The following is a 14,459-nucleotide window of genomic DNA, read 5'->3' as shown; positions in this document are numbered from 1 at the left end:
AATGGACGCATTGCAGCAAGTGGGAGGGAAAAAGGCCCAGTGAGTTACTCTTTTGACAGAATTCCCAAAGGCACAAACAAGGTTGGAAAAAAAATCACAGATTCAAAAAAAAATCTGATTTAAATCCAAAAAATCCAATTTAAATTTAAAAAGTCGATTTTTTTTTTTTTAATCGGTGATTTTTTCCAACCCTGCTTTCTCACTTTTTCTCACTTTCTCACAGAATGAAGGTGCCAAGGCTGTGTTGGGGGTGGGTGTGCGTGGGCGTGGTGGGCGTCCTGCTACCCATCGTCTCATCAATCGTCACCTACACCTCCGTCGCCTTGGGCAGTGAAGCTCTCTCGGTGGACGAAACGGGAGCGGTGATTATTATGCTGACCATGATAAAGGTGAGTATGGGGTGGGGAGAGGGGTAGGGTGGAGATGGGTAAGGCTAGAGCGAGTGGGGTGGGGAGGGGTGTACTTAGGTAAGGTTAGGGCAAGAGGGGTGAGGAGAGGTGAGGAAAGGTGAGGAGAGGTTACATACATATTAATTTCTATACATACAAGGCGTCCTGATCATGTGTTACGAACTTTAAGAGGATATTCTGGGAGTAATTTTGTGTTGAGAATGCAATAAGATGGATCCAAATATCATTCGTTTGGGAGTTAAAATAATTCTCTCTCTCTCTCTCTCTCTCTCTCTCTCTCTCTCTCTCTCTCTCTCTCTCTCTCTCTCTTAAAATTTCACTTTTTCTCTTCTTCAAATTCTTATTTACCTCTTTTCTCCTTCCCTCCCTTCCTCTCTCTCTCTCTCTCTCTCTCTCTCTCTCTCTCTCTCTCTCTCTCTCTCTCTCCACAGCTGCTCCTGCTATCCGCTCAGGGCATCTTCCCCATCGACTTGAACAAACTCTTCTACGACATCATAACCAAAGGAAAGAGGTCCATCCGTAAGAACAACCACAACGCCTCTCTCTACCAGGTGAGTGAGTGAGTGAGTGTGTGAGTGAGGGAAGGAGGGATTGATTGACTGATTGACTGAGCGAGCGAGTGAGTGAGTGAGTGAGTGAGGGAAGGAGGGATTGAGTGACTGATTGATTGAGTGAGTGAGTGAGTGAGTGAGTGAGTGAGGGAAGGAGGGATTGATTGACTGATTGACTGAGCGAGCGAGTGAGTGAGTGAGGGAAGGAGGGAGGGATTGATTGACTGATTGATTGATTGACTGATTGATTGATTGACTGAGTGACTGATTGATTGAGTGAGTGAGTGAGTGAGTGAGTGAGGGAAGGAGGGAGGGATTGAGCGAGTGAGTTAATGAGCGAATGAGAAAAAAAATTGGCCATCTCATTCTTCAAACATCTACAATAGAAAACAATAAATAATTTCGAGGTGAGTTAGTGAATCACAAAACTAGGAGAGAGAGAGAGAGAGAGAGAGAGAGAGAGAGTCACCAGGAATGGAGCGCAATAAAATTTTTACGGTTTGGAATATTCAGGTTTATGGTTATGCTGGTGAAAAGGGAGGAAGGAGGGAAGGAAGGAAGGAAATAAGGAAGGAAGGAAGGGAGGGAGGGAGGGAGGGAAGGAGGGAGGGAGGAGGAAGGAAAGAAGGAAGGAAGTTAAGAGTTAGGAAGTTATAAGGATTAAAAGAAGTTAGGCGAGAGGAAGAGACAAGTAGGAAGGAAGAAGTGAAAAATATTATTCCATGAGAGAGAGAGAGAGAGAGAGAGAGAGAGAGAGAGAGAGAGAGAGAGAGAGAGAGAGAGAGAGAGAGAGAGAGAGGCTAGGAAGAAGGCAGTGAAAAATATGGAGTTACGATAAAATGGGGATGGGGGACAGAGAGACGGGAGGGGAATCTAAAGTGGAGGGGAAGGGGAGGGGAAGAGGAGGAGAAGGAGGGAGAGGGGGAGAGGGAGGGAAGGACAATTTAAGAGAATGATACAGAAGGGGAAGATTTGGGTTAGGGGGACAGAAAGAGGGGTGGGGAAGAGTGAGGGGTAGAAGTGTGGAAAGGGAGGGGAGAAGCGGTATGGACGGGGAGGGAAGAGGGAGGGGAATGAGAGGGAAGAGAAAGGGAATGAAAAGAGAGGTAGGAAATGGACTGAGGAGAGTACAAAGGAGTACAAAGGAAAGCAAACAGCAACAGACCTTATGGTCCTTTCGAGGCTGTTTGTTACAGAGTAGACTATGACTACGAGATCTAACTCTACATGCTGAAGGATAAGGATAGTAAAGCAAGAAGGCTTCCCCCGCCTCCAAACCCTCCAGTTAAAACTGGAAAGAAAAAGTGAGAGAAACCACCATGCAGCATGGAAAAACTGACATGGAAATTTCATAGGAAAGACTGGAAAGGAATAATTACATTCTATAATACATTATCTATAAGCTACCGGTATGAATAACCTGAAAGAGAAAGTAGTAAAGTAAAATGAATAATCGAATCAATAAATAACTAATGCATGATACTATGTACGGGTACGTTGAGTTAATGGGGCGTCTGCGGACACAGTATGGAATTTGCACAGTGCACAATGCGGATGTTCAGGGGTGGTGCGGCAGCCTTCTCTGACTCTATTAAGGTAGGCAGCAGTCAATCAGGCCCCACCTCCATTCATTCCACTAAGACTAGGAACTTTCCCATGTGGGACAAGCACACAAGTCACGTCCTGAAGCAGTGACCCCTGGTACATTAAAAAAAAATCCCGATGGTGGCCACTTAAATAACAGAGACCTTCAGCGATTCACAGCCTATAACAGGTCGAAAGTATGGGTAGTGACCGTTAACTCAGGGCTATCTGAATCACATCATCTTTACTTTTCTGCCCGGAATCGTGCTAAGTCTGTTCTTCGCTTTGCTAAAAATAATTTCATCCGTACTAAATGCTCTCAACTCTCTATATCGAATTCTTCCCGCTCCTTCTGGCATCCTGCCAAAAACCTTTCTAACAACTTTACCTCATCATCCTTCCCTCCTCTTTTCTACTCTGATGAGTCTGTAGCTATTTCTTCCACTGATAAAACAGATCTCTTCACACAGACTTTCTCCTCCAATTCCACCTTAGACGATTACGGTGCTGTTCCTCCATCTCTTCCCCCCTCTGACTTCCTCATGGCTGACATTAAAATTTCTTCAGCTGATAAATTTTCTACCATCACTGGCCTCAATACTAAGAAGGCATATGGGCCTGATGGAGTCCCTCCTGTTGTTCTCAAGAACTGTGCTTCTGTGCTTACACCCTGCCTAGAGCAAACTCATTCGCCTTTGTCTGTCAAGTTGTACCTTTCCTTCTTGCTGGAAGTTTGCTCTTATCCAGCCAGTCCCAAAGAAGGGTGACCACTCCCAACCCTGCAACTATCGTCCAATTGCTTTAACGTCTTGTATTTCAAAAGTTTTCGAGTCAATTCTCAATAGAAAAATTTTAAGGCATCTCTCCTATCACAACCTTCTTTCTGACCGTCAGTATGGGTTCCGTCAGGGACACTCCACTAGCGATCATCTCACCTACCTTTCAGACTCCTGGTCATCCTCTTTTCGGGACTTTGGCGAAAGCTTTGCCATTGCACTTGACATCTCAAAGGCTTTCGATCGAGTCTGGCATAAATCTTTAATTTCCAAACTGCCCTCTTTCGGTTTCTATCCTTCTATCTGTGTCTTCATAGCTAGCTTCCTTTCTGGTCGTTCTATAGCCACTGTTGTAGACGGCCGTCGTTCTTCTCCTAGATCTATCAACAGTGGTGTTCCTCAGGGCTCTGTCCTATCACCAACTCTCTTCCTTTTACTCATCAATGATCTTCTAAGCTGTACATCTAATGCTATCCACTCATACGCTGATGACTTCACCCTTCACCTTTCCATTCGGTTCCTGCATCGCCCATCTCAGCAGTTACTTCAACAAACAAGGGATGAGGCTATGACACACCTAATGTCTGACTTGGCTCGTATCTCTGACTGGGGTAAAAATAATCTGGTGGTTTTTAATACATCTAAGACTCAGTTCTTACACCTATCAACCAGACAAAATCTACCACAGGTATACCCACTAATGTTTAATGATATTCAGCTTAATCCTGCATCATCCTTGAACATACATGGGGTTTCATTTACTCGGGACTTATCTTGGAAAGATCATATTACATCTCTTGTAAAATCTGCTTCCAAGAGATTAGATGTGCTAAGCCGACTCCGTTCTTTCTTTATCCCTGCACAATCATTGACTCTATACAGGGGTTTTATCCACCCCTGTGTGGAGTATAACTCTCACGTGTGGGGAGGCTCCCCACATACAGCTCTTCTCAATAGGGCGGAGTCAAAGGCTTTTCGTCTCATTAACTCTCCTCCTCTTACTGACTCCCTTCAACCTCTGTCTCTTCACCACACTGTTGCATCTTTATCTCTTTTCTATCGCTACTTTAATGGTCACTGCTCTTCTGAACTGTCTGCATGCATTCTTCCACCTCTACTACGGGCGCATAGCACCCGTCTAGCAGCAAACTTTCATCCCTTTTCTGTCCAACTCTCTAATGCAAGAGTTAGCCGTTACTCCCAGTCCTTCATTTATGCAACAGGTCAACTCTGGAACTGTCTCCCTCTGTCTGTATTTCCTGCTGCCTATGATCTCCAGTCTTTCAAATGCAGTGTGTCCAGGCATCTCGAAATGATCGGATCTTGAATTTGGCTCTCTATTGTATTTTGTTTTTCTCTTGGAGGGAACTGTTATTGCGGGCTCATGGCCTTTGGTTCCTTCTTCCTCGCATTACAAAAAAAAATCCTAGTCTGTGCATATACTATATTTGCATTTAATAAATTGATCCAGGCTCTAAAAAACTAAAATAAAATAAAAAAGAAAACTATACATACACTAGTGTTTTATTCAGGAGTAAACATATTAAGCTGGGGGTAGACGACAAATACTTATCCAGGCGACCTTTCAAGGTTTATACTACATTACAATTTACTATGTTTGAGGGCAATTTATTCCATATATTTACAACTCTATTGAAGAAGAAATGCCTAGCTTCATGCGACTGGAATCATTTGCCAATTATTTTATGCCCATTGCCTCTAGTATAATTCGAGTGATCAACTGTGAAGTATTTATCGACAGCCATGTTATCATGTCCTTTGAATGTTTTGAATACTTGAATTAAATCACCTCGTATCCTTCGTATAGTTAGGGTAAAGAGATTCAAGGCTTCTAAACTTTCCTCGTACGGTTTATTTCTCAGTCTAGGTATCATCTTTGTCATCCTTCACTGCACTCTTTCAAGCTTTTCCATATCTTTTTTATAATACGGTGACCAAAACTGAACGCAATACTCCAAGTGCGGACATACTAAGGACATATACAAAGAGAGGACATTATTATCGAATTTATATTCAAATTCTCAGCCTATGAGTCCAATCAATTTATTGGCTTTTTTCACAGCTTCTGTACATTGTTTGTTTGGTTTCAAATAGTTTGTTATTTTAACTCCTAAGTCTTTTTCATGGTTTACGTTATCAAGTTGAACATTATTCACGCTATAACTAGCTCTTACATTTTAACTGCCAGTCTTTAGCATTTTGCATTTATTAACATTGAAATCTATTTGCCAGACTTGGGCCCAGTTAAACAGTTTATCAAGATCTCTCTGAATTGCCTGCCTTTGCAGTGCTGTATCTATTCTATTACCTATTTTAGTATCATCAACAAATTTTACAACACAGTTCTTCGTCAATATCATTCACATATATCAAGAGAAGAATAGGACCTAACACTGAACCCTGTGGCACTCCGCTTGTAACATTTATCCATCTGACTCTTTTCCATTTATTACAACTCTTTGTTTTCGTCCAGTGAGCCAATCTTCTACCCACCCAAGAACAATTTCGTTGAAACCATGTGCCTTTAGCTTCTGAAGGAGTCTTTTGTGTGGAACTTTGTCAAAAGCCTTTTGAAAATCAAGGTAGACCACATCAACAGATTTAGTCTCGTCGTACATGTTCAGTATTATCACTGTAAAAGTCAAGCAGATTCGTGAGGCAAGAGCGATTATTATGAAAACCATGTTGCGAAACTTTTATGAGATTGTTTGTTTCTAAGTGTTTCACAAACTTGTCTCTGATAATAATTTCAAGCAATTTGCAAACCACCAATGTTAAACTAACTGAGCGGTAGTTTTCTGGTTGGGCTCTGTTGCCCTTTTTAAATATAGGGGTTATGTTAGCAAGCTTCCATTCATGTGGCACCTTTCTGCTCTTAAGTGATAAGTTAAAAGGTTCAGATAAAGGCTTTGATATTTCATTCTGTAGTTCCTTAAATACACGTTGAGATATTTTGTCCGGTCCTGGTGTTTTATTCTCTTTTAATTTGTTTATCGCAAGCAGTGCGTCACGATCGCTAACTGTAATGTCAGTGATTATGTCGTCCTCTTCTATGGGAATGGGGGAAACAGCAGGAATCGTGTGTATATTTTCTGTTGTTAATACTGTACTGACGCGAAGAAACTATTAAAAATTTTCGTCATCGTAGTTTCATCATCAGTGTGCTTTCCGTTATCTGTGATTAAGGGGCCAATTGTCGGAGTTATTACCTTTTTGCTTCTTATGTAACTGAAAAATTCTTTGGGATTTGATTTACTGATGCTTGCAATATATGCCTCAAGGTTTTTCTTACTGCATTTAATTAATTTTTTGGCTTTTCGTCCAAGGGCATTGTATTCATTTTTGTCATTTTGATTCTTTGTATTATTTTTTGCTTCTAGACAATGTTTAATGTCAGAGTTCCACCATTTGGGTTTAGAAGTTTTGGCAGGCCTTCTGTTCCACATTGGAATACATAACCTGACGGCATTGTTGAGACTTTCTGTAAAACAAATTCCATGCATCATTGATATCTAAAGTTTCGACAATGGGATGCCAGTCACCTGCACCTACAATTGCCTTTAATTTCTTAAAATTTCCTCTCTTAAAGTCGGGCACTTTCTCATCACTGGCCCTGACACTGTCTTCACTGAATTTGATGTTAAATGTAACTATGCGATGGTGACTTGTGGTAAATTCTTCTCCTACAATAACGTTACTCAGTAAATTTTCTGACGTAGCTAAGACAAGATCTAGGATGTTAGATCCATGTGTCGGATAATTTACAAATTGATATAAAGAACTTTCCTGCAAGTTTGTATACAGGTCTAACCCTGTGTGTGAGGATAGAGCTTCTCCCCATTTTGGGACTGGTAAATTAAAATCACCAAATATTACAGTGCTGTGCATACAAGATAGTTCGGCAGTTTGATTGTAGATTTCATTTTCGATGTTGAGTGGCTAACCAGGTGGACGATAAATTAACCCAAGAGTGATTTTATGACAAGATTAATTTCTAAGCCGAATATAAATAGTGTCAATGTTTTCAATTTCAACTGGATGAAATCCTGATTTAATATATAACAACACACCGCCCCCTGCTCGATTCTTCCTTTCACTACTAAAATGTGGTAATGGTGCGTGAAGGAGAGAGGGAAGAGAGGAAGGATGTAGGTAGGTGGGTACGGAGGGAGGGAGGGAGGGAAGGGGGAGAAGGGAGAGGGAAAGAAGAGGAATTGAGAATGGAGGGGAGAGGGAGAGAGGGAAGGAAGGAGGAGGAAGAGGGAGAGAGAGAGGGAAGGGAGGGAAAGAGTGAAGGAAGGAAGGGAGAGAGAGGGAGGATACCACAAGTGAGATCTCGTCTGCTTCAGTTCCTTTATGTGATGGAAAATACAGTCTCTCTCTCTCTCTCTCTCTCTCTCTCTCTCTCTCTCTCTCTCTCTCTCTCTCTCTCAAATATTCCTTTCATTCCCCCTCCTTCTCTCACCTATTCCCTTTATCCTCTTCTTTGCCTTTCTTCCTCTCTCTGCCGACAAACCAACCAACCAAAAACTAAATGTATCCATCTACCTATATGTACACACACACACACACACACACACACACACACACACACACACACACACATATATATATATATATATATATATATATATATATATATATATATATATATATACTGTATATATATATATATATATATATATATATATATTGTTACGGAACAGAGAGATAATGAACACTTCAAGTGAGAATACTAAAATCACTACTGTCCCGCAAAGTTCCAGGTTCAAAACAAAAGAGTTAGGTAAAATTACAAGTTAAAGTTTAATGCTCAAACTAACAACTAAACATTCAGGACTCATAAGGATAATGTAATAGCAAAAAACAGGTTAAATATATGGTTAACTGCAATAGCCTCTATTAACAAGAAATTAACAAGAGTAAATTTATCTAAGTCAGCCCTGATAAAATGAGAAAACCGGATAATGCTCAGTTAATGCAAGATATATTATTACAGATACAAAATATTATTAACAATGGCTGACATCAAAAACTCCACACGAATCACAAAAACCTTACCAGGCCTACGAATTAACACCTTATGCTATACAGTACAAGAAAAAACGTAACAACACCCATACTCAAATTACACAGCAGCTAGATGGTTGGAGACTTCCTGAGCACTCACAAAAATAATGACAACTGTACAGGAGAGGACAGAGATGTGAACAAAATGAGGAGTAGATCTAAGTGGCAATTAATGCAGAGACTGAGCTCATTATATAGGGGCCGGCAGAGCTTGATACAACTTGTAAGAAGGACACGCAAATGAAGCCATAGGGGACAAAGAGTTGACACTCCTGCTCTGAACAACAGAAAGAACGACTTACTCTACTATAAGGGAGGAGAAGGGGGGAGTGAGGTAGAACACGGAAGCTTCGTCACTATAGAAGCCACGAGGCGTATCATGATCAAACATGCAGCATACTGTACGTTAGAATTATACAAAGGATGATGAAATCATAGGCTATGTAACACCTCCCCACAAAAAAAAAAAAAAAAAATTTACAAAGGAAATTTCTTATTACTCTAAAACAATCTGTCTAAAGTCTAGATAAGCAATCTGCAATAACATTTTCTTTCCCCTTGACATGCTGTATGTCTAATGAATACTCCTGAAGAAGTAAACTCCATCTTGTCAATCTCTGATTTTTATCTTTAAACTTACTAAGGAATTTCAGTGGGTTATCATCGGTATAAATGACTATGGGGTCAAAACCAGAACACAAATAAAATGAAAAATGCTGTAAACCCAAAATCAAGGCCAAAAGCTCTTTCTCAATAGTTGAGTAGTTCTTTTGAGGTGGAGTGAACTTCTTACTGTAATAAGATACAGGGTGTTCAATACCCTGATCATCCTCTTGTAGCAAAACAGCCCCAGCTCCTGTATCACTTGCGTCAACAGCCATCTTAAAAGGCTTAGCAAAATTTGGAGTAGCGAGCACTGGCTGACTTAATAGGATAGCTTTAAGTTTGCTGAAAGAGGATTCACAGTTATTGGTCCAGACAAATTTAACTCCCTTTTTCAGTAGGTCTGTAAGTGGTGATACAAGAATTGAAAAGTTAAAAACAAATCTCCTGTAATAACCTACCATTCCCAAAAATCTTTGCAGCTCTTTCCTACTGTTAGGTCTGGGAAGATCACTTATAACCTGAACCTTAACTCCTGGTGGTGCAACACGTCCATCACAAATTACGTACCCAAGGTACTGAACTTTAGCTTGACCAAACTCACACTTTGATAAATTAACTACAAGATTAGCCTGAACCAAACGCGCAAGAAATTTACTGACATGGCATAGGTGATCTTTCCAGTTGTCACTGAAGATTAATACATCATCAATATAAACAACACACCCTGCCCAACCCTCTGTTACAACATTCATGAGCTTCTGAAATGTGGCTGGTGCATTCTTCATACCATATGGCATTAAAGAACATGCAAAAGTCTTTCCTAGTGTTACAAAACATGAGATCTCCCTAGCACGTTCAGTCATAGGTACTTGCCAGTATCCCTTTAACAAATCAAACTTACTTATGTACCTAGCCTTTCCGATCTTGTCTATGCAATCTTCCACGCGAGGGAGAGGGTAAGTGTCTGTTTTGGTTATCTGATTAACACGTCTGTAGTCGATGCAAAGCCGCTGTGACCCACCTGGCTTAGGGACTAGAGTGACAGGAGAACTCCACTTGCTCTGACAGGGCTCAATCATCTTGTGGTCCAACAGGTAGCCAAGCTCCTTCTGGATGAGAGGAACTTTCACTGGGTTCACACAGTAAGGAGGGAGTTTAATTGGCTTTGTGTCTCCAGCATCGACATCATGCATCAACACGGTGGTTCTTCCTGGAGTGGCACGGAACACTTGCGGGTACTCCTGCAGTAATGCTGAAAACTCCTGCCTTTCCTCGGGAGCTAGATGAGAAAGCTTAGTGTGGAGATCATTCATGATATCAGGATTCTTCCCCAAACTCAGGCTCATGCTGCATGGGAGAACTTCGCTTGCAGACTCGGGTGGAAGAGCTACAGTGCAGACTGGGTTATTTTCTTCCCGCCTGTGATATAACTTTAGCATGTTGATGTGACAAAGTTGCTTGTTCTTTCTACGATCTGGTGTGGCGATGACATAGTTGACATCACTGAGTTTCTTCTCCACGAAATAAGGACCACTAAATTTGGCTTGAAGAGGTTGCCCATGCACCGGAAGCAGAATCAAGACCTGATCTCCTGGCTGAAAGTGGCGTAACCTGGACTTCTTATCATACCAAGTCTTCATCTTCTCCTGAGCAGCTCCTAAATTCTCTCTCGCCAGTCTGTAAAGCAGTTGACAGCCGTTCTTTGAACTTCATCACATACTCCAGCAGGTTGACGTCATCTTCCTCCGACAGCCAGCATTCCTTGAGTAGCTTAAGGGGTCCTCTTACTTCATGGCCAAACAGTAGTTCAAAGGGTGAGAAGCCCAGTGATTCATTTGGAGATTCTCTTGCGCAAATACAACGAATGGAAGACCTTTATCCCAGTCTTTCTGATGTTCCAAACAGTATTTCTTGAGCATCGATTTGAGTGTTTGATGATATCTCTCCAATGCTCCTTGGGTCTGGGGATGGTAAGCTGAAGACGTGAACTGGGTGATGCCCAACTCTTTCAGAGACTGCTTGAAAACCTTTGACATGAAATTACTTCCCCGGTCTGACTGTACCTCCTTGGGCAGACCAAACTTTGTGAAGAACCCTTGCATTTCCTTAACCACGTTCTTTGCTGAGATACTTCTAAGTGGAATGGCTTTAGGATAACGAGTAGCCATATCAATCAGGGTCAACACATAAGAAAATCTTGAAGAAGTCTTAGGAAGAGGGCCCACAATATCCACCAACACAGGGGTGAATGGCGCCTCAAAAGGAGGAATGGGAACTAGAGGTGCAACCTTTTCGGTCTGATTACACTTCCCCACAACTTGACAGGTGTGACAAGACTTACAATACCAGGAAACATCTCTGAAGATACCTGGCCAGTAGAAGTGTTTCAAAATGCGTGCCACAGTCTTCCTCACTCCAAGGTGTCCTGCCAAACAGGAATCATGAGCCACTCTAATGATATCCTGCCTACAAACACGAGGGATGACAACTTGATGTACAACCTCCCATTCACAGTCGGCTGATGCTGTTGAGGGTCTCCATTTTCTCATAAGTACTCCTGACTTTATATAATAACAAGTAGAAGCACCAGCTGACTCTTCCTCACTGCAAGCAGAGTTAGCTAGACCTTTCAACTCAGGGTCAGCAACCTGTAACTCAATCAACTCTTGACGATACAAATTATCAACACTACGGGGTACTGCCTCATCTGGTGAGTGGTCCAAATTAGCAAGAAAAGTGTCAGCTAGGATAACATCATCATCATCATTATCCTCTAAATCACCAGTAACTTTAGACTTAGCCCTAGTGACAGCACATGCAGAGAACACATCAGGGACATCACAATCCTGGGTCGCCGTCACTGGTTCACTAGACAACTGAGGAGCCGGACACACTTGACTTCCACCAATATCATTTCCAAGTAAGAAAGTTACACCTGACATTGGGAGTGTCTCAACCAACCCAACCATAACGGAACCATTAACAAAACCAGACTCTAAATTCACTCTGCACAGAGGGACAGAGAAGTAATTATTCCCTACACCTTGTAAGATTACAGTTTCATCAGAGGAATTAACATTAGAGCCTAGAACACTGGTCAGCATAAGGGATTGGCAAGCACTTGTATCACGATATATTTTATCTGATTTCCTGTTATTACTGTCCAGAGGACTGACAAAACCATCAGACAGGAAATTAGCACATGAACTCTTGAGAGTGTCATCCATGTTACTGCTCAAAAGAGAAGAATTTAATTTACCCCTCAAAGCAGATTCAGTTAACTCGGTTAAAGAATTCTGGGAACTCTCAAGGGTGGACGCTAGACCAATTGACTGAATATTTAAAGACTCCTGTTTGTTCACATCACGCTGTCTCCTGAAACATTTCTCCGTAGTATGACCAAGCTTACTACAATAAGTACATTTACTTTTCTGAAATCTAGAGGTGGAGCTGGTATTTACTTCCTGAGAAACATCATCTTTATTCTCTTTCCTGTTACCTGTACTCTGAGTAGAGGCAACGTACTTACTCTCAGCTTTCCTTTTTTGCTTAGAATATCCCTTGTGAATGAGAACATATTCATCAGCTAAAACTGCACCATCAGACAAATTATCTATTCTTCTTTCATCATGATATAGGCTTACTTCTTTATTAATATACCTTTTGAAGTCCTCCAGCAAAATTATCTGCTTAAATTTACCAAAATCAGAATCTACATTCTTAGAATTTAACCACTGCTCTAACAGATCTTCTTTGATTTTTGCATACTCAACATGGGATTGCTTATCTTGCTTATAGGTTGTCCTAAATTTTACTCTATAGGCTTCAGGAACAAGCTCATAGGCCTTAAGAATCAAGCTCTTTACTACATCATAATTATCAGATTGATCCTGAGGCAAAGATGCTTAAGTTACTTGAGCTTTACCGGTGAGAACAGTTTGAAGGAGTACTGGCCAATACTTTTTGGGCCAATTAAAACCTGTAGCTACCCTCTCAAACAACTGAAAATACTTTGTTAAATCAGATTCATTAAAAGGAGGGACAAGTTTAACATTTTTAGCCACATCAAATCATCAGAGCTAGATGATCCAGTTCCACCTTGTTTCATGCAATACTCATGGTCTGCCTGAATCCTAGCTAGTTCAATTTGTGCCTGAGCCTGTGCCTGTGCCTCCTGAATACGAGCCTGAGACTCAGCCTCCTTAGCATTTGCCTGAAACTCAGCCTCCTTAGCACAAGCCTGAAACTCAACCTCCTTAGCACGGGCCTTAAACTCAGCCTCCTTAGCACGAGCCTCCTGCAGGGCTAACTGTGACTTAGCTATTTCAATCTGCATTTGTTCATCTGAAGGAGTTACATTAAACAAGCTTTCATTAATCATGTCAACAATTTGATCTTTAGAATGATGAGAGCGAACAGCAATTCCCAATTGTTGAGCAACAAGCTTAAGTTCACTCTTTGTTCTGTTTTCTACATTACACACTGTTTGCACATTTGACAAAAAATCTTTGGCTTCATCAACAGTAGTAATAGTAGACATCATGAATAAATCACAGTCACAAAATATCAAAAAATATCCTTATGATAATATCCTGAATATCCTGATAAGAGCAGTCGCCAAATTTATGTTACGGAACAGAGAGAGATAATGAACACTTCAAGTGAGAATACTAAAATCACTACTGTCCCGCAAAGTTCCAGGTTCAAAACAAAAGAGTTAGGTAAAATTACAAGTTAAAGTTTAATGCTCAAACTAACAACTGAACATTCAGGACTCATAAGGATAATGTAATGGCAAAAAACAGGTTAAATGTATGGTTAACTACAATAACCTCTATTAACACGAAATTAGCAAGAGTAAATTTATCTAAGTCAGCCCTAATAATATGAGAAAACCGGATAATGCTCAGTTAATGCAAGATATATTATTACAGATACAAAATATTATTAACAATGGCTGACATCAAAAACTCCACACGAATCACAAAAACCTCACTAGGCCTACGAATTAACACCTTATGCTATACAGCACTAGAAAAAACGTAACAACACCCATACTCAAATTACACAGCAGCTAGATGGTTGGAGACTTCCTGAGCACTCACAAAAATAATAACAACTGTACAGGGGAGGACAGAGATGTGAACAAAATGAGGAGTAGATCTAAGTGGCAATTAATGCAGAGACTGAGCTCATTATATAGGGGCCGGCAGAGCTTGATACAACTTGTAAGAAGGACACGCAAATGAAGCCATAAGGGACAAAGAGTTGACACTCCTGCTCTGAACAACAGAAAGAACGACTTACTCTACTATAAGGGAGGAGAAGAGGGGAGTGAGGTAGAACACGGAAGCTTGGTCACTATGGAAACCATGAGGCGAACCGTGATCAATCATGCAACATACTGTACGTTAGAATTATACAAAGGATGATGAAATCAT

The 14,459-nt window shown here is 41.0% G+C and overlaps 1 protein-coding gene across 1 annotated transcript in view; it reads left to right on the top strand.

The window, feature by feature from the left end:
* Nucleotides 1-224: 224 nt before the first annotated feature.
* The window catches only part of LOC145404922 (uncharacterized), a 16,620-nt gene continuing 2,385 nt past the window's right edge, over nucleotides 225-14,459 (top strand). Inside the window, exons 1-2 of the mRNA XM_080276432.1 lie at nucleotides 225-389; nucleotides 842-961. Coding sequence (XP_080132558.1) covers nucleotides 225-389; nucleotides 842-961 — 285 coding nt within the window. The remainder of the gene's footprint in view (nucleotides 390-841; nucleotides 962-14,459) is intronic.

Source organism: Coenobita brevimanus, chromosome 7, assembly GCF_032717465.1.
Source record: "Coenobita brevimanus isolate Jiangsu-jjx chromosome 7, ASM3271746v2, whole genome shotgun sequence".
NCBI lineage: Eukaryota > Metazoa > Arthropoda > Malacostraca > Decapoda > Coenobitidae > Coenobita > Coenobita brevimanus.
Note: the sequence above shows the minus strand (reverse complement) of the source record. Positions and strands in the feature narration are given on the sequence as shown.